At 40.0% G+C, this 22,468-nt stretch overlaps 2 protein-coding genes across 3 annotated transcripts in view; both read left to right on the forward strand.

Annotated features, from left to right (window-relative positions):
* Positions 1 to 129: 129 nt before the first annotated feature.
* On the forward strand, positions 130 to 11,670 carry prtfdc1a (phosphoribosyl transferase domain containing 1a). 2 transcript variants are annotated; one of them, XM_034862155.1, is made up of 11 exons: positions 130 to 303; positions 565 to 666; positions 1,196 to 1,302; positions 1,406 to 1,586; positions 5,403 to 5,468; positions 7,688 to 7,705; positions 8,148 to 8,230; positions 8,611 to 8,657; positions 9,910 to 9,986; positions 10,974 to 11,024; positions 11,323 to 11,670. In XM_034862155.1, exons 2-10 carry the CDS (start codon positions 634 to 636, stop codon positions 11,019 to 11,021), a joined length of 660 nt encoding a protein of 219 aa, XP_034718046.1. In that variant the 5' UTR covers positions 130 to 303; positions 565 to 633; the 3' UTR covers positions 11,022 to 11,024; positions 11,323 to 11,670. The 2 variants fall into 2 exon arrangements, with proteins under 2 accessions (XP_034718046.1, XP_034718047.1); XM_034862156.1 differs by lacking the exons at positions 7,688 to 7,705; positions 11,323 to 11,670 and having other exon boundaries at positions 135 to 303; positions 10,974 to 11,291.
* Positions 11,671 to 16,274: 4,604 nt separating this feature from the next.
* The window catches only part of LOC117937507 (rho GTPase-activating protein 21), an 87,819-nt gene continuing 81,625 nt past the window's right edge, over positions 16,275 to 22,468 (forward strand). Inside the window, exons 1-2 of the mRNA XM_034861499.1 lie at positions 16,275 to 16,680; positions 17,596 to 17,838. Of these exons, the coding sequence (XP_034717390.1) occupies positions 17,761 to 17,838 (78 nt within the window). The 5' untranslated portion in view covers positions 16,275 to 16,680; positions 17,596 to 17,760. The remainder of the gene's footprint in view (positions 16,681 to 17,595; positions 17,839 to 22,468) is intronic.

A 22,468-nucleotide genomic window follows, 5' to 3' on the forward strand; every position in this document is an offset into this window, starting at 1 on the left:
CAATTGAATCCTGACTTAATAAAGTTAACGGCATAGAAACTGAACCAAATGTTTGTTGTCAGTTTGTTTTCATTCTCCTGCAGTGGCCCGTGATGTGTTCACATGCCAGCGTAGCGTCACATGAAGCTGATTATCCCTGTAATTCTCAGCGACTAAAACAACGCTGTCCTTTTACGCTAGATAATAACTCAAGCGTGATTTCACAACGCACGCGGCTGACCAGGACGTCCCTAGATATCTTTGGACTTTTTTTCCCTTTTCGTTTAGTGAATGATCGCTGACAAGACGGCAACAAAACTGGAAGTAAGTCTTTGGCAATAACAAATTAAAAAATGTTGCTCAGCAGTTACAGACAGCTGAAACGCTAAGCTTTAAATGAATAACTTGTGATTCTAAGTTACAGGAGATGCTACTCCCAAATGAATATCCAGCCTAGATCTGATGATGTTTTTCTTTGTTATGTCCTACCTTTTTTCTGTACCATAACATTTCAGAGAAAGATGGAAAGTCTTTCATTATTTGTTCCAGTGTTTATACAGTAAATATTTCTGTGGATGTCTACAGAAGATCACTGCTTCCTGTCTCCTATCCTAAATCTTTACTCCAGTGAAGACCGTTTTCACGCTAGCATAAATGGACAACGCAGGAATGAAAAAAGGAATTGTGGTATGTTAAACACAAAGATCTTTCAGTCAAATAATCTAATGCCTCATTCAGAAATCATTTAGTTTGTGTGAAATTATTCTCTAAACTATTAAAGTTGGTGTAAGAAGGTAACATGTTTGCTGTTCTCTGAATGAATTCCATGAAGAAATTGATTAATTCAACAGTACGCAGATTTTAAAGAACTTTTTAATTCTAAACCAAGAACAATATAATGAAGCTCAAGACAGTAATGGTAGTAATAATAGTTTCCTGTTATAGCTTACAGACAAGTAGGGGCTAATGACCATTGTTCTTATGCCATATACGTCATTTTCAATCTCTTTTCCCCTGACAATTTAACTATAAACATTCTATTTTGTAGCATTTTTGGGGCAAAATGTTTCTTTAGCTGCTGCTGCGGCAACTTCCAAAATCAATAATACTGTTTATTCATACATTTCCTTGTTTCTTCTCAAATATTGCACGACTAAGTACTTTGCACACCTGCAGTTCTGTACTTTCAAACCTAACAGTAAGCGGTCTGTCCCAGATAAAAGATGACTGGCCTGGATACAGCCTGGACCTGTTCACCTACCCTGAACACTACCATGAAGACATAGAGAGTGTTTACATTCCACATGGGGTAATCATGAACCGGTAAAAAGAATAATCCACAGATACACACACTTGCAAAGAATTTTTACGTTTTTAAATAATTAACTGGTCATTTGCATTTGTCTTAACGCAATTTCTCCTGCAGGGTGGAGCGTCTGGCCCGCTATGTCATGGATGATTTTGAGGACAACATAATGGTGCTGTGCGTCTTGAAGGGAGGCTACAAGTTCTGTGCAGATCTGGTGGAGTTCCTCAAGGTTCTTGGCCGAAACTCCAACAAGTACCTGGAGACCCGGGTGGAGTTCATCCGCCTGAAGAGCTACCAAGTAGGTGAACTGCTTAGCGTAATTAAACACTACTACACACCATAAAGTTAAGGAGGCCAGATTATAACGATGCTCATTTTATGAGCAGGTGTATTATCTGAGAGGTTATTGCAAAGCAGATATCAAACACCTGACCTACAATAAACTGGAACTGATAACAGAAACACATATTTGAGTGGCATTCAGTGTCCCAAGCATTTCAGCTGCTTATCATTACCGGGAACGTCTACTGTTTAAGTCCTTTCCAGTCCTTTGAGTGGAAAGCCAAATATTTGCTGTTTCTCAGCTTCCCAGGGATTTCCTTATTTTCTTTAGGGATGGAATATCTTAAGGTTTTGGACTGTTAGGTAGAATAAACAAGCTATTTGAGAACATCTAAGTTAGGCTCTAGCATTCTCCTGGGATTCTCCAGCATTTCAAAAAAAAATTGGGACATTTTTTAGAAAAGATTCTCAACAGATTAATCAAAATAATCTTTAGTTACCACACCTACATTCATGCACCAAAGACACTTCCCCATTTTTAGCGTCCCATATGTAACGTGGAGTCTTGTCAGTGGCACCTGAACCTACAATGTGTTGCATTAGCAGCTCAATATTGGAGTTCATACGGTCCATCATAGATGACCACCGGTCCATTTTCTGCATGAACTCATCATGGTTTGCTTCTAATCGTCGAAGAAGCCGCCTCTGAATGTCCAGATCATCATCTGCAATGGAATCCGGGGACAGTTTTCTTTTGAGTTTCTTTCTCCTGAAGCCACTAGCGGTAGCATTGAGTCTCTGGTGTTGACTTCCCACAATCTCTGCAGACACGTCATCCTCTGCCACTCCATCCCCCCCCCAGCATGGACGACAACCCAGCATCAGATGAACTGCCGATCGATTTCACGGTCTCTATTGCCATATCATCATCCGTCTTGATATCCTGGTGTTTTGCATGAGTAGCAAGAGTTCCTCCCCAAATGGACCGACAGAGCTCAAAAAATAGCAGGATTACCCGCCCATGGCCATTTCTTCTACCCGAGTTAAGTGCCTGCCTGTATCTGATCCGTATAGCCTTAATTTTGGTAGCCAATTGAACTGTGAACACAAAACATAACATAACAAAATAGTTAGTGAAGTAGTAGTATAGTAAAAACTGTTGCTTTTCATATTTAGCCAATTTTACATGTTTTAATAGATGTTTGTTGCTCCTGGAAATTTAACATAGTATTGCAAAATATCGAGAAACTTTCTTAAAATATTGACTGCTTTAAAAAAATATTTATATTTCAAAATGATGAAAACGTTCCTATCTTAAAATAATGATTATGTATTTCATAATAATGAGAAACATCTCAAAATAACTTTGTATCTCAAAATAATTATCACATTTCTCAGAAGTTTAAAGATACAAAGTCATTATTTTGAGATAATTCATTACATTTGTAATACTAAGTAATTATATTAAGATACTAAGTATTTATTTTAAGATAGTAAGTCATTATTTAAGATGGAAGTCATAATTTTGAGATACTCGGTTATTATTTTAAGGATGTTTTTCCCCATCACAATGGGCTTCCACAGATTTCTTCAAAAAAAACTAAAGATGAAAATGGACTTGTAACGTTACTCAATGATCTGACCCCCCCTTCAGAAAAGGTACAGTATGTACAACATTCCTACATAGGAAGGTTAAAAAACACAATGCCATTTAATAAAGCTAATAAAGCCAGCAGTGAAAACTACCTTTTGTGATTTCATTCTTGCTGTGTGGGTACTCCTTTCCCGTTGCCTTGGCGTCATCGGCAGATGGATAATTCTCCTGGTACCGCTCAAAAATGTCGCCGTATTTCGTTTGCAATGACTCCCAATCTACGTTTACTGCCGCCCTGTCCTCCTTATACTCCTGTGTTACTTTCAGTAAGAGCTCCACCTCGTCGTCGGTCCAAACAAGGAAATCTCTCGACCTACTTTTGGCCATAGCTGTTATTCCTCGTTAGTATTTTGTTTTGAAACAAACTGTCAACTTCTGTTTACACCGGTACCTCGTTTTAAAACGAAAACGGAGCAGGAACAGACGGTTTAGCCAGACGGTGCAACTCATTTCCTGTATCTGTGTCACGTGGGTTTCGCCCCTGCCTGCCTCTTGAGTAGACGAACTGCATGTCCTCAGTGCATTGATTCCAATGAGAGAAGTGAACGTGAACATAGGTTATAACCGACGCCTTCGCCCCATAGTCACTAAAGTAAATATGTTCACAAGACACGTATCTTCCAAACATGCTAACACTAAACTTCCATATCTCAGACGGACAAATCATGAGAAAATTAACTTATTCGAGACCTGTTTCTCTCTCAGCAATAGACTCTCGCGAGATCTGACAACAGTTATTTAAACCATTGACTAAAAAAAAGCCTATTGTATTATTACATATTTTTACAGTCTATGGGTTGGACTTACATTAACTTACGTTTGCAAATGCCACAGATAACAAGTTTTTAATGCTAAATGTGGCATTAGGCTGTGTAAATATCTAATGTTAGCTTAAAATTACATAATGCAAATATCCTTTTTAATCCATTCTCACGACGTTCCCTACAGCTTTAAAAAGTGTGGGGGATGGGAAGTGTATACCATTGCATACCCCGGTTCATACCTTATGCGTAGCTAGTTGAACGCTATCTTATAGAGAATCTTTGGTGTAGTAGTGCATATTGCATTCGGTTGCATCTGACTTTCGGCACAGCCACCAGATGTCACTGTTGTTCACGTCTAGTGAGGGCACGTTCAGGCAGGACACCTTAAGGAGGATGGATTGTGAAGCCACGTTGGGGCTCATGAAAATACCACTCTGCTAATTGGTGCTGTTACAGCGGCCAAGAAAAACAGCTTATGACACTGTCTAACACCTGGAATGTATAAACCGAGGAATTAACTCTGGGAATGATATAGTTGGGTTTACAGTGATGTTGCTCTGCACTTGTCACCACAGTCACTTATTATTTTTTTTAGTGGGTTTTGGCACTAGAGCAAATCCCAAAATTCCCCTTCTCCCTTGACAGCACAGGAGAGGATTCATAAAAAAATAAAAATAAGAATTGGCTTTCACAGAGGTTTCACAGCTTGACACCCAGATACCTAAACCATAGATAGAAGAAGAAAACATTGTTACTAACAAAAAAGGCAGTACAAACCCATAAAAACAGTCAAAGAATCATAACTACATTTTCATGTAACCAAACAACAATCCCAGCAAGCAGGAGTTGTTATATGACGACACTAGAGGACAGTGTCTGAGTGATGATGGTGCTGTTAGATAATCTTACTGGTCATGATGAAATGATGTGATTTGCCCCCAGGGCCGTGATTTTGTTCATATCACTGCTCCTCTTATCCAAGTGATGCATCTGGGGCCGGCCAAATCTAACTCCAAAGCCGTCATCCTTCAAAGCTTTGCTTCGCCTGTGCTTCCAACAGGGACCGAGATAGCCTGGCTTTGTTTATGTTCAGGATACCATGTCCTTGTACAATAAATCTCCCTGTGTGCATCTGTCTTGAATTCGTGCTGCAGACAGTTCTTTGTTGAGTACTGTCCAGTAAAGCCAAATTATTGAGAAACACTAGAGTTAGATGTCCTTCAGAAAACATCCTATTTCTCAATGTGAGACAGCATTTATTGTCATTCGTGGCTAAAAAGAATACTTCTTGATATTATTAAAACGAACTATTGAGAAGCTGAAGTGCAAGAAGATGGTATGAAACAAATAGCACTGAATTGACCAAACACTACATATTTTTGAATTAATCCTTTCATTTTTGTCTTCTACCCAGAATGACCAATCAACAGAGGAGCTGCACATCATAGGAAGCCGAGATCTGTCTTTCCTGCGTGGAAAGGTGTGTGCAAATACGTTCCCCACTTTAGCGTTGGATATAATATCATATCATATATTCTTTGTCAATGTTTAAATTTCTTTTAAGAAGAATTATCTTGTCCTCAAGAGGGAGCTGTCAGGTACAACGATAGCTCGCCTCCACTTCATGGACCTGAGTTTTCCTCTGAGAATACTAAATGACAAAATAAAATCATATTTTTCATTCTTAAATAATATGTGAAATTGTTTCAAATATGTTTTTATTGCCCCAAACCTGCCTTTTACCAGAAAACACCCCTGTACTTCAACTTTTGAAGCTTTTCTCCTCACAGTCATCCTCTTTGTGCACACCTCATGAGTGTCACTTTCTTAAAGTGGTTTGCCCTTCACCAGGTCGACCATGAATCAGACGTTTCAGTAAAATGAAGGTTCCCACAGGGCAGATTTACTGAGTGTTCATCCCTGTTGAGCCCTCGCATTGAGGACTGAGGAATCTGTAGGAATGATCCCTCCTCACTAAATCATTCTCTGAGATAGGCATAGGAGATAAAGTTCACCTATTCAGCGCAAATATGCCCACACACATTTAGTTAAAAAAGACTGATGTTGAAATCCCTTAACTGAGATGTCAGCATGTGTTGTAGCTAAGATGCATTTTAGTTGTGGGTAAAAAGGTCAATGGGAGTAAAAATAGAAAGGCTGGCCACCACCTTGCACAGAAAACATGAATCACTCCAATTTCACTCCAGACTATTGTTACAATCCTGATCCTTGATGGTATCAAATACTAACCTCCTGCAAAGCCTTACACAGAAACGTTGTTGAGTCACAGTTCCAGGTAGATTGTGAGTGTGGTTCTACTGACACTGCTCTCTTTAAACCTATTAATCTGTAGCATTATGACAACATAGATCAAGTAAATGTTATGTGGGAGAGTGAGGTGGCATGAGCAGGCTCTCTGGTTTCAGTGAGTTGACTCCCAGCCAGCAGCATTCACCAGCACTGTTGAAAGATTCTTGTGCAATTGTTACTCTTGGTGAATTTGCAGCACACAGATGTATTAATCCTAATGGTTACCAGAGTAGTATCGATTTAGCACAGCTTTCAACGTGAAGTAGTGTGTCAACTCCTAAGGAAGGAAGTTTTGGAACATGGATGAAATACCTGTTTTTGTTCAGAAGAAGAGGGGATTTGTTGCGGTTTGAGGCTGCTGTAACACTCACAGCACCCATTTATATTGGGTAAGAAATGGAAACCGAACCATTTCATCTCATTTTTCAACTTTTCAATTTGCTCTGGCATTTTATTAATTTAATTATAAACCATTTTGGCAATGCTAGCATCGTTGCTTTATGTGAGTCTTTCGATCTGTTGGTTGATCCACCAGTTTAGTCCACACTGAAATATCTCAACAACTATTTAGTGGAGTGCCATACTATTTTGTGCAGAGATTCATGGTGCCCAGAGGATGAACCCTAATGATTTTGATGATTTCCCCTGACTTTTCATCTAGTGCCACCATAAGGTCAAAATTTGTGGTTTTGAGGGAAATGTCACACCAATTTTTGCAAAAGTCAGAGCTCAGGACTGATTGTTTGAGCACACAAGACTCGTGATCTAGGGATCACAGGAGAATAAAAAATTCCCAAACAATGATGCTATACACAGTCGAATAACTGCCAATGCACAGTTATTGTCCAACTGGCTGTGTAGTATGTTTACAGACTTCAGCATGCAGCAAGACAGGTTAGTAATGTTTGAGTTTGTGTGTTTTTTACACATCCTGGTTGACTTACTCTGAGTGTTGTGTAACAGTGTTCAGGTGTAGATCGAGAGAACATTGGCCAGGCGACTGCATTCTCTCCGATCCCTTTCCGCAAACCATAGATACTCTTTACTAGTCTTACAAAGAGCCCCATACACCCGGCGAAGAGAACAAGGAGTCATTTGAAAGCCTGCAGCAGTGAAAGTGTGCAACACCCGGACACTTAGATTGACTTTTGCTCACTGTAGACACAGATGTTCATTACTGGACAGGAGAGAATAAGTTGTTCTGGGTTTTTGTTAAGGCCCTTAAGATGCTGCCAACATTGTTGCTATAGATACCATCTGTGAGAAACGTAAATTTCACAGAAACAATCTAGCCTTTATGCTCACTTTGATTGAACTGTGTTAAATTCCAAATGTGATTTTTAACTAAGGTTTTTCTCTTTCTTTATTTTTTTTCTCCATGTTACCAAGAGTGTGCTCATTGTTGAGGTGAGTGTTTCTCTCCAGTCCACTCTGACTTGCACTGTAGTTTCTTTTTTGACACTAAGTTAACTCTGTCAAGCCCATCCTTCAATTTTCCACCTTGTTTGATGCCTTTGCCATGTTTTGTTTGCACTTCTTTTGGAATCTTGTTGATTGAGAAGCCATTGTAGAGAGAAACATTTGAGTTCATATTTTAGTTGTAAAAGTGTCTGGAATCAAGGCAGAAATACATAAGCACAAAAATTGTTCACACCAAGAAAAAAATGGTAGGTATCTTAAAATGATGTCATAATTCCCTCTGCACATGGAAAAGCAGGTAAAAACCTCAAGTTGGAAAAAGTTTTTCATCCTACAATCTGCACATTTGTCTGTCATTTTTCTCCACTTTAAAAACAATCTGCACACCAAGGTCTCAAGTTCTTTTTCCTTTGCTCTTCCCTTCCCTAAGGCCATAGTTGACACAGGAAAGACCATGAAGGCCCTTCTGAAGCATGTGGAGACCTTTGAACCCAAGATGGTCAAGGTCTCAGGGTGAGCCAGATCGTCAGTCTTCTCTGTTTTCCCCCCCAGTGGGAAATGCCAAGCGGGTGACGAACACAAGAAGATATCGCTTGTCCACAGTCACTACCTCGTGTCCGTGCGCTGTTCCTATGCACAGAAACAAGATAAACATCTTTCCTGGCACATGGTTTAATGTCAAAAGTTTATTTCCTCTTTTACATGTAAAGCTTGTTGCATGCTGCATGAATGTCCAAAGTTTTATCTTTGGAAATGTTTGTATTAAAATGAATTCCAAAGCAAGACAATTCATATTACTTTTTATACCAGAGACAATTTCTAGGTCATGGTTAGTTACTGCAATACTGCACTGAAGCATTTGGGAAATTAAGTTTGTCTTTCGTGTGTTTCAGTCTGTTGGTGAAGAGGGTCCCTAACATGGCTGACAGTCTGACAGACTGTAAGTACCTCTGTTTTTGTATCACCCATTATTCTCACGTTATAAAAATTGTATACCCGGGAAATCCAGAGTTCTCACTAGAGCACAATTTGAATTTGCTCAGCGAGTTATTCTGTCATTGAGTAATGCTGCTCATTAACTATACCCTCGTAGCCAAGCTGCACCAATCACATCGGTGTATCTGATATAGGCGGGGCCAGAGGCGAGCTGAACAGATGACGACAGTTTAATCTACCAGTTAGTTCCGCTAGTAGCTAAGCGTACGGGGCTCAGGATACATCACTCGTGTGTTGTTGGGATTGGGCGAAGTGTTATCCGAATGCGTGCCGTGAGATTGTCAAATGCACGCTTGGTGCAGCCTCTCGAGGTGGGCAACTTTCATTACTCTATTGCCAGACCCTTTGCCAGCAAGTGTGGTACTCTGGTTCTTGTAGTGTAAATAATAGTAGTACTGTGTTCATTATCAAGAATGTTTTCCAACCTGATAACCGCCCAAAAGTAAATCCTGTGATGCAGAACTGAAACAATGACAATTTGGATATGAACAGCAGAAATATTGTGTTGAGGACAGTTAAGTTTAGTTTAGCTTTAGTTTATTTTGATCACATAGATACATATCACATACATAACATTGATGGTAAAAAACTGAACAAAAGCTAAGTGTCACTTTAATTCATTCAGTGTCATCTCAACTCGATTCTAATACTAACCAAAAAGGTGTAGGTTGAAGCATTGAAGCATTTGCTTATTACACCTACCCTTTTTACATTCTATTTAATCGTTATTTTGTTCTCAGGTACCTCAGAATCTTCTCAACCTTATTACATTTATTTTTATCCATTTCTGTATGTTATACTAACACACATATTATGTGCAGAATATATGAAACTAAACAAAATGAACAAAACAATATACATTCCCATTTGTATACACATTGCCATACATGCCTCGGTCAAAATGAAGCCGCTTGGTGATTTTGACACCCAGGTCCTTCCTCTCTGTGGACATGTCTCTATTGACGTCCACTGATAAAGTATCAATTTTTGGGATGTCCTGGTAGCTTTAGAGTTAAGGAAGGGACATCTGGTAGGATACAACCCCAAGGTCCCTGATTCTGAACTTTGCTGCATGTCATATGAAGTTATGGAAAAAAACAAAATATGTTTTTATGTCATTCTAATCCAAAAAAATGTCAGAATGTACACACCTCATTTTACTTTTTTAACATTAATGTCTGTGTTTTTTCTGATAGATGTTGGATTTGAAATCCCCAACCAATTTGTTGTTGGTTATGCCTTGGACTACAATGAACACTTCCGTGACCTGAATGTAAGTCTACTGCTGCAACACACAGAACATGACCTTTTAAAGAGCAAAGAGAAAGAGACAGGGGGATGTGTGTGTGCCTGTGGGGGGGGGAGAGATATAGTGTTTGTCAAATACTTACTATATACTTACATAACAATACATAGTGACCATCTAATGATTTGTGAATCCAGCTGAAAAGTTGAAAGTTTTTCAGCGTATGTTATTTTTCCATGGCATTTTTTTTTTTTCACCATGCACAGAAATCTAACCCCTTTTGCAACTGAAAACCATTGGTGCTTTCTCTTCTGACTATCTCTCTGGGTCTTAAAACCAATCCTACTCCGGTACAAGCTTTGAGTCTGGAGTGCAATCTATCCGCTGTTTTCTTTATTGTGCCCCTGACATTTTATTTTAAACCAGATTCTGCAATCTGTCTGAAATTAGTAAATGCAAACTTATGTGAACTTTGACATTTTTATATCTGTAAAGACATGGCCTCAAATTTACCTCTGACTCATGTTGAACACTAAGCCAAGACCGACTCCCATAGCTTTGTGTGCGTGTGTGTGTTCACATGGGTGTTGGTGCTGCGTTTACTGTATGTTACTGTACAATTGTGTGCCTCTTGGGCAAATTTGAGGGAGTTGGCATTTATTACAAAAGTTTGAAAATAGATGACCTGTGGAATGTGGAGGTTAGGCTCTCATTATCAGGCACAGCTAAAGCTTCCCTTTTTATCTGTCCTTATCCTACAGAAGAAATATGAGTTGAACCCCTGGGACACACAAAGTTAGATTAATGAATGTGTCATATCTTTGCAGATTACCTTCCTTGCTTTCAAATTATTGCAAGCTTCATCTTCCGTGCTCTACATGGCCTGTTGAGGCTCTCAGAACATACTGGAATTTGCCATAGGGCAGGGTCATCTAAAACAAATATTCTGCTATCATCAGATGCAAGGTTTCGGACAAGATTGAAACATACCGCTAACTTCTCTTTCTCTTTCAGCATATCTGTGTCATCAGCAAGACTGGGAAGATGAAGTACAAGGTTTAAGAAGTAATGCACTGTTTTATATTAGCAGCAGTTTGTCTACCTTCTTCTGCAATAAGGTTATTTTTGTTTCTTATTCCCGTAATAGTCAGTTGTTAAAATGTGCCATGTGTTTCAGAAGTAAAAGGTATTTACATTTACATGTACTGTACCTTTAAATATGTAAACTCTTTAAATTTAAACGCAAGGCAATCATAACTTTCCAGGAGTTTTTCATATAACATCTTTAAATTTTTTTTTTTTTAAATGTGATGTAATTATTGCCTCATTATTGTATTTTGTTGTGATGCACATGGGAACAAAGAAAGAAATGCTGGCCCCCAGAAGAGGACTGTTTGTGACAGATGGATAGAGCTTATGGACGTTGGCATCCCCGTGCCCGGATAACGCCCACTCTGACTCATGGAAAACAGTGAGCACAGCAGGCAGGCCGAACAGCGTCTCCTCACCACACTGTATCTATTTGTTCCCAACTTTGATCAGGCCTTACTGGAAATCAGAACTGAGTACACAAGAGTTTGGCAACGCTGACATAACAATTTTTACATTGAAATGCAATCTCACAGACAGGTAAACTATACACATTGTGTTGAAAATTACATGGACTGACCCATCACAAGTCACTTCTACTCCAGCAAGTACAAACTGAAGACAAACTTTCAACTAAAAAATCCTTAATTACAATACCTAATAATAAATTATCTTTATTTCACTGAATTGTACGCAAAACTGTTGTGTTATTACAAGATTCATAATGCTGCAATGAAACTCTGGTCCCTTGATCTGTGGGGGAGAATGCTAACTGTGAAGGCTAGACATCATAATAACTGCAGTCTCAGTGCTCTGAACTACAAACACACAAACACACACACACACACACACACACACACACACACACACACACACACACAGGTATTTTGTATGTTTTATTGCCATTGTTTGGGTGACTAAGAGAGTCAATCATGCATTTCGGCAGACAGACCAACATGCTTCACCTCACGCAAAGTGCACTTGGGGACTGTTATCATGTCGATATGCACTATTTAATCTTAATCACCTGAAACTCCAAAGAGCTAACACATCACATAACAGGAACGCATGCACAGACATGGGTCATTCACTGTAAAGATGTTGGAGGGTTTGTGGTTAGGATGGGATACAACATTCGAACTTAAGATGGTGCAATGATTAACACCAAGACCCTTCAATGCTCATCACAGACCACAAAGGTTGGCAGTGACTAATGGCTAAATAAAACACAATATGTCCTAAGTCATATCATAACCTTTGTCTTATTCCAATATCAACTGTGTTTTCTTCACTTTTTAAAGACACATTTCGAAGCCAAAGGTAATGGTCCAGCTCCGGCTACAAGAACTCTCCAAGTTAAATGACCTGATAAATGAGTTGCTATTTGGATAATATGAGTTCTGGGAGGTTTACAGCGTTCAGATTTCATGTTGTTTTTTCAAAATGATCTCAAGTTTTAAGCTTGCAGTCCTAAACAACATCTTCACTAATAGACCTACATTTAGAGGAAATCTAAATTCAGGTTTTATTTCTTGTCTTTGACAAGTAATAAGTTGCAGTGGAGTGAGATAAGCGAGAGGGAAGAATCTCAACAAATCCCACAGCTTCTTTTGGTTGGGTGCTATCTGTGCAGCCTCAGCCACAAAGACCCCCATTGTCCCTCCAACTGCAACCCTGTGTCCTTATCATTAAATATCAGCACTTGGTGGCACTGGTTAACTTATCCCAGCACTGATGCCCCCCCCTCCGCCCTGGAAACCCAGAGGCCATTGTCTTGCACCTTGATGCAGTATTTGGTGAAAACGAGATGGGACAAAAATCCTTGCAGGTTTCACATGCTGCGCCTTTGTAGTGCTCTGTCAGGGGAACTTAGGATAGGGCTGACCGCGGAAAGTAGACTGCAGGTAAACTGTGCTCAGCACAAAAGGAACAAAACGGGAATTTCACATTTGAATGGCCACACATTCATGCATTTGACATATGAAGCCTGTGGTTAGACACAGAGCATAGAGATTTAATTTCACATCAACAACAGATAGGCCATGTTTAGGCCTGCTCCCAAAACCTTACTTTACTGTTCTGCCTAAAAAAGAATAGTTTGACCTTTTAGGAAATATGCTAATTTGCGTTTTTGCCAAGAGTTATTGGACATGCTTGTGTCTGTTAAATTTAAGCTACCGCTAGGTGTTGGCTTGCTTGTTTAGTATAAAGAGGCAGGGAGAAACACCTTAATTGGCATAATGTGCTATTTCATGTTTCACAAGAGTTTAGGCTGGGCTTTTCTCACCATCTTCCAGCTGTAGCTTTATATTTAAAAAAAATAGTTCGACGTTTTGGCAAATAAACTTTTTTGCTGAGAGTTGTTGTTAGATGAGAAAATTGATATGGTAAATATAATGTAGGCCTAGCCGGAGCCAGCAGCTTAGCTTAGCTTTACATAAAGAGTGAAACAGGAGGAAGCTAGCTAGCTTGGCCAGTTGTAGTAACTGCCTGGAGTCCTACACTTTAGTTTTAGAAGTAATGGAAGGTAAATTTGTTTTTGCAATTGACAGATCCAAGCTATCTTTTCCCCACTGCTTCTAGTCTTCATGCTAGGCTAAGCTAACTGTCTTCTGGCTGCTAGCTTCATATTAAACAGACAAACATGAGGCCAATATTGATCTTCTCATCTAACTCTCAGCAAGAAAGCAACATTTTTATTTCCCATCTTGAACAGCGTCAAAGCTACATCATTTTGAATCTTTTGTGGGCTTCTGTTGCATTTCTAATATAAATGAAACAGCCTTCATTTAAAATCTATAACATTTATTTGACCATAATTTAGCTAGCAGACCGCTAAACAATCCCAGTTAGGAACTTAATAAATACTGCTTTACTGACGCATATTGCTACACAAATAGAAAGAACATCCTCTCCAGGGTTCATTGTGTTCCAATTAGGGAATGGCTGGCCAGAGGGCTTGATAGATTGACTGCTTCTGGGTTTCATCCAGTCATCAAACTCAGTGCCAGATCCACTTATACATCCTGGAGTGGGGAGGGACCCCCTTAAACTCTACTCAACTCAACTACAGTTTAAAGAATCCTTTAAGAAACAAATATATTTATATATACATATATTGTTTTGCGTGGAGCAGTGTTTAAAACCTGTTTTACACGCTTGCTGTCCTGCAGAGTCATTTCCACCTGTCCTAATCCTAACACAGCTGGGCTTTGAATTCGGACTTCATATGATTTCCTAATCCACCCAGACATTTTGCTACCACGAGAGCTCGTAATCTCTCTTCTGATGGTTTTGGCTCTACAACTACACATTTGATTAAAAAGATTTTCAGTGAAAGTTCATTCAAATGCTTTAACAAAATTTCAATATTATTAATTAGTAGAAGAATCTGGACAGAAAAAAGTGAAACAAAGTCACAGTGCAAACATGCAGAGCAATACTATAAAGACTGTAATTACATTACATAAGGCAACACAAAAGCATCTTAAACAACACAGACGTTCCTCCTTCGGGCAGACTACAACTCCTCAGTGAGCTTTGTTCACCGCTTATTGATCTGAAATTTTCTCTCTTCACTTTGCCATTCATAAAAACAACACCGCACTGCATGGGTGTCTTAAGATATGTGTCCTGCACAGAGGAGAGTGTACGTTTAGTAGCTCAAGTGGGCCAAGTGATTTTTTGGGGAAGTACCACAGACACAATAACTGTTGGTAAACCAGTAATTATTTAAATAGTTTTGTAGTCTTGTGAGTTTTCAGAAATGTACAGATAATCCAGAAAGATTCATATTGTGACTTGTTTTGTGGAAAAATTCCCTCTATATGTTATAGCAGCAATTGCTCACAGCTGAGAAAACTGGATGAACTGAATGAATGAAAGAAACTGAATGAAACTGATGCACAAATCAATAACATCTTCTCGCTGCATTAATAATGTGGTATGTGTTCAACAATCAAATTGCATTAAATGAATATGAACCGCATGTCTACCATCACATAATGCAGAGTCCCACTTACAACAGTTTAGGTTTTCCATTGTCTGGATGAGGGTGCACAGGCTCTTTATACAATAGCTCCTCTCTGAAACCAGGGAAACCTCGCCACAGTGTGGGTCAAAAGAGTCCTATTGTCCTATCTTCTATTGTGCTGCTGGAGTAGCCTGCAAACAGAACACTGTCAGCCTTTGTCTTTGTCCAGATCAGCTGTGCAGACCTTTTTTTTCCATGCTCTGTGAAGTCCCATGTGGCTGCCATGCCCTACATGTCGCCATAATAAAGTTAAGGACACTGCTGTTACCGTTGATAATGGATAGGCAAATATGTTTCACTAATTGAACGTTATTGGAGAGTTCAGCATGTGTGTTGGGCCTCAGGGCTTTTTCCTCTTCCCTCACAAGGACGTTGCTGGGATTCCATTTGCTCACTTTAAAGGTCTGAGAGGCTTAATGACAGTGTGGAAAGAAAGTGTTTAACAGCTCAGTACTATCTGATTATTTTAATGCATTGTGTGAGTGAAAATGGTGTCATAGTTAGTGATAGAAGGAGTATTCAGATATCTTAAAGTAGCCTTAATGTAAAAATATTCTGTTAAAAAGAAAAGTCCCACATTCCAAATTGTACTTACTTTATGTAAACATAGCCTACACAACTAATAAAAGCTAAATATTTTATGGATCTAAAGATAAAGTACATAATGCGCCTATGCTAGAATGACTCTTTATGCTATATCATTTAAAAATAAATAGTAATGGATTATTATTATGCAAGCAGCAGGTTATCCTGCTGCAGTGAATTTTACCTACTTTACAATGTTCAATGGGCATTTTCATCTCAAACAATGCACCGTATTTCACAAGATCATGATATGTAAAAGTAACTATAGTAATACAATAAATGAACATAGAGGAGTAATAGTGGAGTAACAAGTATGCTATTCATCTCTGGGATGTAATAGAGTAGCATAAAAGGTTCACTAGTACCACCTAGTAACACAACAGAAAAGACAACGTTTTTACATAGTGATTTTCAGCTAGTGACCAGAATCGTGCAGGCAGGACGGATCGTGTACCGACAGCTTCCACTCTTAGTAATTGTTATGTAACAACAACTCCAATTGGCCCGCTTTAAAATTCCAAATTTAATCTGCTCATCTGATTGGGCTACACCCTGCGAGAAGGCAAACGGAGGGGCGGGGCTTCGGTAGAGTCGGGAGATTCGTCAATCTATACACAGATCGTCGCGCCGCCAACTGGGGATCACGTAGGAGTACATGTTACTTTTTTGTTTCTATTTTGGCTTTTTAAGCATCAAATTAAAGTTTGGAAATGATGGGAAATGAATGAACACCAGATGTTTATTTTTTGCCGGGTGTTCCTGACGAAGAAAAGCACACTGAAGGGCGTTTACCGTGTTTAGACCAGTGTGTTTTTCCTAACAGGTAGTGAGCCTCAGCGGTCGGTCAGTGGAGCTCCGAACGGAGACTGAACATCCCGCTTCGTAATCTCTTGACAGCCTTTTGAACCCATTTTTGGATCGACCGAGGCTTCTAACAAACACCCTTCTCTTCCCAGAATCATGGACAATGTGTTGGTTTTCTCATTTCGGAGTAGTTTTCTGAATTTGTAACAGGTAGGTTTTTGGTGTTGACAATTATAGCCCCAGCAACAACCTGTCGTCCGCCCGTTAGTGATATGTGTCAACAGCAAGCCGTAGTAACAGCGACCTGGGGTTTGTCTTGCTTAAAGCGACTGGAAAAATTAAGAAAATGGGTCGGTTGTGGGGTATGTGTGTCATGTCGTAAGAGAGAGTATTGAGCATCCAATCGTGGCTGTTTATATTAGGGTAGGGCTTAATTCATGATGGCTGGTGTGGCGCTTTTAACACCGTAATCCTAAATGTGTTTCTCCCCATAGAGAGCCACGAATTCCGCTTTTATTTCGTTTTTTCCTCCCTGTGTGCAAATAATATTACAGAGGTGTTAGTCTTTTAATCAAGGGTTGCAAAAAATACCTCGACAATCCACCTGCCATTACTCACTTTTAGCCTAATGCACTCTCCATTAATTGAATAGAAGTATTAGCTTGATGTTGATGTTTACCATTAACATTCAAGTCTTGGCATGCCATCTGAAAAATCACCCCCTCTCAATATTGATCTCAATGTACTTTATTTTAAAGCTCCTTTCATTCCGGCTTTTAAGATATTACAGCGACCTTTAAATAGATTATTGTGCTGTAATGTGTAAATAGCATTCTTCATTCTGAGTTAGGAGGTCAGTGTGTTCTTGTTAGACTAGGCTCATCGTACATTTAGGGACTTGGAGCTTTCATGTGACATTTAATGGCCATACTGTTGTTCACCAATGCATTTCAGGGTGTATGTTCTTGTGGGTCTCTTCATGGTGCTGCTATTTGACTACAGTGAGATCCCCCGACTCAAACCTAAAATAAATAAATGAAAAATAAACGCTATGTTTTTCACTGTGACGGGACAGGGACACTCTGAACAGTGTTTACCTCACTAACGTGTGTTCTTTGTGTTTAGATTTCAGCCCCTGATGGACATGAAGAAGGAGGACGGTGTGGATTAGGATCTTTTTCCTTTTCCTTTTTTATTTTTCTTCTTCTTTTTCTTGTGTTTCTTTGGCTTCATCCTCCTCACCTCAATGTGGTCTCTAAAGGACTTCTTCCTCTGCCGTTTTGAGATGAAATGATGGCAGCACGTTGGAGTGATTCACCACAGGACAATGAAGAGAGTAAAAACACAGCCATAACTCTGTCTTGCGAGGTAAGACTTTGGATCGAGATGTGTCTGCATCCCAGGCTGTTACTGTTCACGGTTTCAGTCTGGTTCCTTTTTGCAAGTGTGCACGCTTCTAGAGCTCTGTCATGGTGGCTTTTGATTCTTTCTTTATCTTTTGGGGTGCATTCACAGGTATCTGCTGATATGTTAAATAAGTTGACTGCTTGTGGCCATTGGCAGTGTGGCAGAGGGGAATTATAAACACTGTATGTTTGGAACTTCATTTTTTGACACAATAGAAGCTTTATACTACTTGACTGGAGGGGAAAACATGCAATTCAGTAGATAGAACTGTCACCTGGATACATGTGAAGCGTCCATTAAAACCATCAGTCTATTTAGTGACTATAACTTTGTCAGCGGTGGTTCAAAGGTATTCTCACTTTCAGGAAACTCGTGACATGCCAGCAGAAGTTGAAGTGTGTCTGCACTCAGAGAGAAACAGAGTGAGTGTGAGCTAAGTGTTGCAGCTCACATCACATCACATCTGCCAGTGTCTGAGGTGACTAGGTTCATTTCTTTCTCACTCTGACAACTGTTTACGCGCACAAAGAGAGTTTTATACTTGCATTGCTAATCTTACTGGGTCTTGTGGGTCTGCATGCCAAACACTGGTAAACGGCACACCGTAGAGCTCATCCTTTTCCTGTTACGCACGGTAGCTTCAAGGTTACATCACCGTGATCATCATCATAGTTCATCTAGGCTTGATGCATGTCATTACAGTATTGCAGCGGTGGCATGTTTTGGATTAATCTGCCATCAGAAAATGGTAACAGTGCTGTGTGTGTATGTGTGGGTGGTTGTAATCCTCTTACTGTATCAGAACTAGCTAAAGATGGAGGACTTAAATAGTGGGAATGGGGCAAAGCAGCAACCTAACAATAACCAACAACCTTTTCTTTCAATGTCTTGTGTACTGTCAGATCAAGTCATCTGAGAATTCACGAGAATTTTTTATACTTTCTTCTCTACTGGTCGCTTCAAGTATCACTGCGTGTGGTTTTCCTCACATCGGGTCCTGCAATCTAACAAATGTTTCCTGTAAGATAACTTAACTCTCCCTCACTGAAGAAAGCTACATCCACCACAGCCTACCAAACACCAAAAATACAACGATTACTTCTGAACACAGGCTGCATCTCCACTAACTTCTCCGACTCTGATTCTCGCAATCTTTGGTCAGCTTTTATAGTGAAACCCACAGATGAAGCCAGCTTTTTAAGATTGGAATTAGTCACTTCAGCATTATTGGTTGAAAATGGGCACAAGAAAGATGAGGATGTCTTGTGACAAAGAGGGCTTTGCAGGTGCATTGTTACCGACTGAATCTCTAGGATACCCCAATAAAATTGAAATGTGATGCCAATCGGTTTTATTTATAACCTGAGGACCAGGAAGTTTTTTGGCACACACTCTTTACGCCGCTTTAGACGCTGTGAGTCACCTGTGATTCAGTACCGGTGTGTATCCTGATTGTTTGCAGCTCTGGAGGTTGACATGAGAGCAAGGCAGGTCTTTTTCTCTACCTGATGCCTTTTCCGTTACAACCACAATTCTCACCCAATTTTCAAGCTTCACTGCTTATGAACTGCCCCCCCCTCCCCTGGGGTCTAATGAGAGTTGAGACCCCAGGCGGGAAGACCCTCCCCTCCACCACCTCCACTGCATCATGTTTGCTCGCTAATGAGGGAGATTGCCCCCCCCAACTCACTCACACACACACACACACACACACACACACACACACACACACAGACACCCACCCGTCCCTGCTAGCAATGGCAGCAACGCTGGGGTAATTTAGGCACAGCTGCCCTGATCATTAGGGAAAAACACCCCATGTGTATAACGTCTGCTTCTCTCTCTCTCTGGCTCGTTCACATTCTCTACCTAACTCGACCTGCTGTCACACTGATACCTACAGCATTGTTATAAAGCAGCTGAGGCTCAGTTCTGTACATATTATGAGAAGGATAATTGTAAAAAAAGATTGATAAACAAATGACATTCTTGTTGGTAGAATTAGGGCTTTTTAATATTGACTCATCAGGCAATTGTCCATAAAATGTCAGCAAATAGTGACATATTGATTGATTGAAAAATGACAAACTATTACCAAAAGACCTGCCGATTATTTATATTCGTTTCAGGTCTTGTTAGCAAAGTGGTTGGCTTTATGGCAGCCATGGTTGTTGAACGTTTCTTTTAAGATTTCATAAAACACACCTGCTCCTTTGCTGAGATCTCTCCACTGCTGTTGTGTTTATTGTTAGAATGAGAAGTTAGCCATTGTGAGATAATGGAGGCTGAAACGCTTAGTCGATTAGTCAACAGAAAGAAAATTAGTCTCCAGCTTATTTTGAACATGGATTAAGCGTTTTGGTCTTTTTTTAAATTAAAAAAGGCAAAAATTCATGTAATCCAATACTCAATACATCTCCAATGTAATGAGTTGCTGCTTTCTCTGTTTTGTTTCATTGTAAACTCAATCTCGTTAGATTTAGGACTTTTGTTCGGACAAAACAAGACATTTGGTAGACTGAACAATTAATGGGTTATTCAAACAAAATCAAAAAAGCAGATGTATTGATTCGGAAGATAATTGTTGGTTACAGCTCTAAATGGGTGTCAGTATATGCCCTTGTAAGCACTTCAGCTGGTGTCTGTCTCTTTCACTTGCTCTCTTCCTCACTTAAATTCAGTTAAACGTTTTCAATTTCAATTAGCAAAACCTGTAATATACATTTGTGCCGACAACGCATATAGAAAATAAGAATAGTGGATAAAGGTAAACAAACACAATGGTGAAACACTCTCTAGCATGTATTGATCCCATCCTTTATTCATGTTAGGGTGGGTAAAACCAATGGCGGTGCTGTGAGTGCTGGTGATGCTCTCTGCTTTGCTCTAACTATAGCCCCTCCCAACTCCATAAACCCCTGCTCTTTTTTCTCTCTCTCCCCCATCCACATGCTTGTCTTTCACTCGTCCTCTATTCCCGCGTGTTTTCTGTGATGCTATATTTAACCCATGGAAAGATGAATGGCGGTGAGGGAAAAATGGAATCACTGTGCTGGAATCGCTGTTGCCTTTCTCCTGAATGCTGTTACAAGCAGTGAATATGAGGATGTTGGTCAGCACACTGTAATTGTAGAAGTCTGGCTGTGAATGCGACAGTGTTCAATTTGTGCCATATGAGGGCTTTTTTTTTTCCTGTGGAAACATCAAGACTAAATCTCAGTCTCTTTTTAGTTTTCCCACATACATACCCAGCTGGTAGGCACTCACATTTCCAGTGTCACATCACAGCCATAATTAAGCTCACTATGATCTCAGTTTTTAAAAGTGTGATGGTGTATTTTAGTCATTGCAATGAAAAAAACCATCAGAAATGAGATTCCAATTATTGGGTCTCCAAAAGGTAATGACCTGCCCTTTTATCAGTGTTTAGAGCCATGGCAGTTTATCACTCAGAGTGACAAAACAATTTTAATTTGCCTAGGTTTGAAAAGCAAATTTGTCTCGTGCCGCAAATCAGTTTTTTTCCTATTCAGCAAACAAGACATTGACCTGGACATGACCGGGCTTCTGTCTTTAGCATACACTCGCAGAGAGAAAGTGTCATGGGAATAACCAAGAACACGCTCTCTGAAGGGTTTCCCCTGGTTTGGAAACACCAGATCTGCCTCACAGTTATTATCAAACTGAAACTTGGAGTGTGGGTTCTGGCATGTCTTATCGGAATCAGACTTTCCAGCTATTGTTGCTATTTCTTTCCTGGAAAAGACAAAAAGGGAAATCTTTACACGTGCTGTGTCGGATGGAAGGTCAACCAAAATGTCTGTCCGGCGGTCCCCTTATCTTTTTCCTTTTGGGGAGAGTTGATGTTCCTGCTCAGCATGGCATGCCATCCCTCAGTATGTTAAAGTCCAGATAGTCATATTAGATGCCATTATTCCGCTGACCACAAGCATGGATGAATGATTGATGGATGGATGTGTCGAGGGGAGGAAGGGAGGGAGCGGGTAGAGGGCAGGGGTGTCAAAACAGACGAAAGTTGAACCATTGGAAAAAAATGCCACCCTTTTTCTTTTAGTTTTTTGTTCTCTCTTTTGCCAATTGGCTCAATGTCACAGCCTCTTCTGCCTGGATGCCCCCGTCCCTCCATAAAATAAAGGGTGGGTGGAAATAAGATGGTGAGTGGAAGGAGTTTGGAGAGGGCGAAGGATTGCAGATGCAGGCAGACAGGCAGAACAGAACCAGTCTAATGCTCAGTGAGCCTGAGACGCTATCCATTACACATGCCCAAGGCATCTCCATCAAAACACTTGCCCCCTATCTGGCTCTGTTGTTGGCTACAAGACTGGACATACACTAGTCAGCAGTGTGTGTGTGACGAGCATTTAGTGCTCAGTTTATCTGCAAAGCTCATTTCTTAAGGCGGTGTCATATTTTACACCCTACGGTCTTTTATAAGCCAAGAACTATGTTAACCACTGTGTAGTGGCTGGTAGATAATAGATATATAGACTGTAGCCGAGTAGCATTTTCACATGGGAAATGTCATACATTTAACATACAGTGCACTTAGACTGCAAGAAAGTTTTTCTTA

This window comes from Etheostoma cragini, chromosome 22, assembly GCF_013103735.1.
Source record: "Etheostoma cragini isolate CJK2018 chromosome 22, CSU_Ecrag_1.0, whole genome shotgun sequence".
NCBI lineage: Eukaryota > Metazoa > Chordata > Actinopteri > Perciformes > Percidae > Etheostoma > Etheostoma cragini.

Bases quoted from the DNA above. Each gene is read 5' to 3' on its own strand.
- prtfdc1a (XM_034862155.1), top strand. From the start codon at position 634: ATGGACAACGCAGGAATGAAAAAAGGAATTGTG. The intron at 667-1,195 runs GTATGTTAAACA...GGTCTGTCCCAG, and splicing joins GAATGAAAAAAGGAATTGTG to ATAAAAGATGACTGGCCTGG. The intron at 9,987-10,973 runs GTAAGTCTACTG...TTTCTCTTTCAG, and splicing joins AACACTTCCGTGACCTGAAT to CATATCTGTGTCATCAGCAA.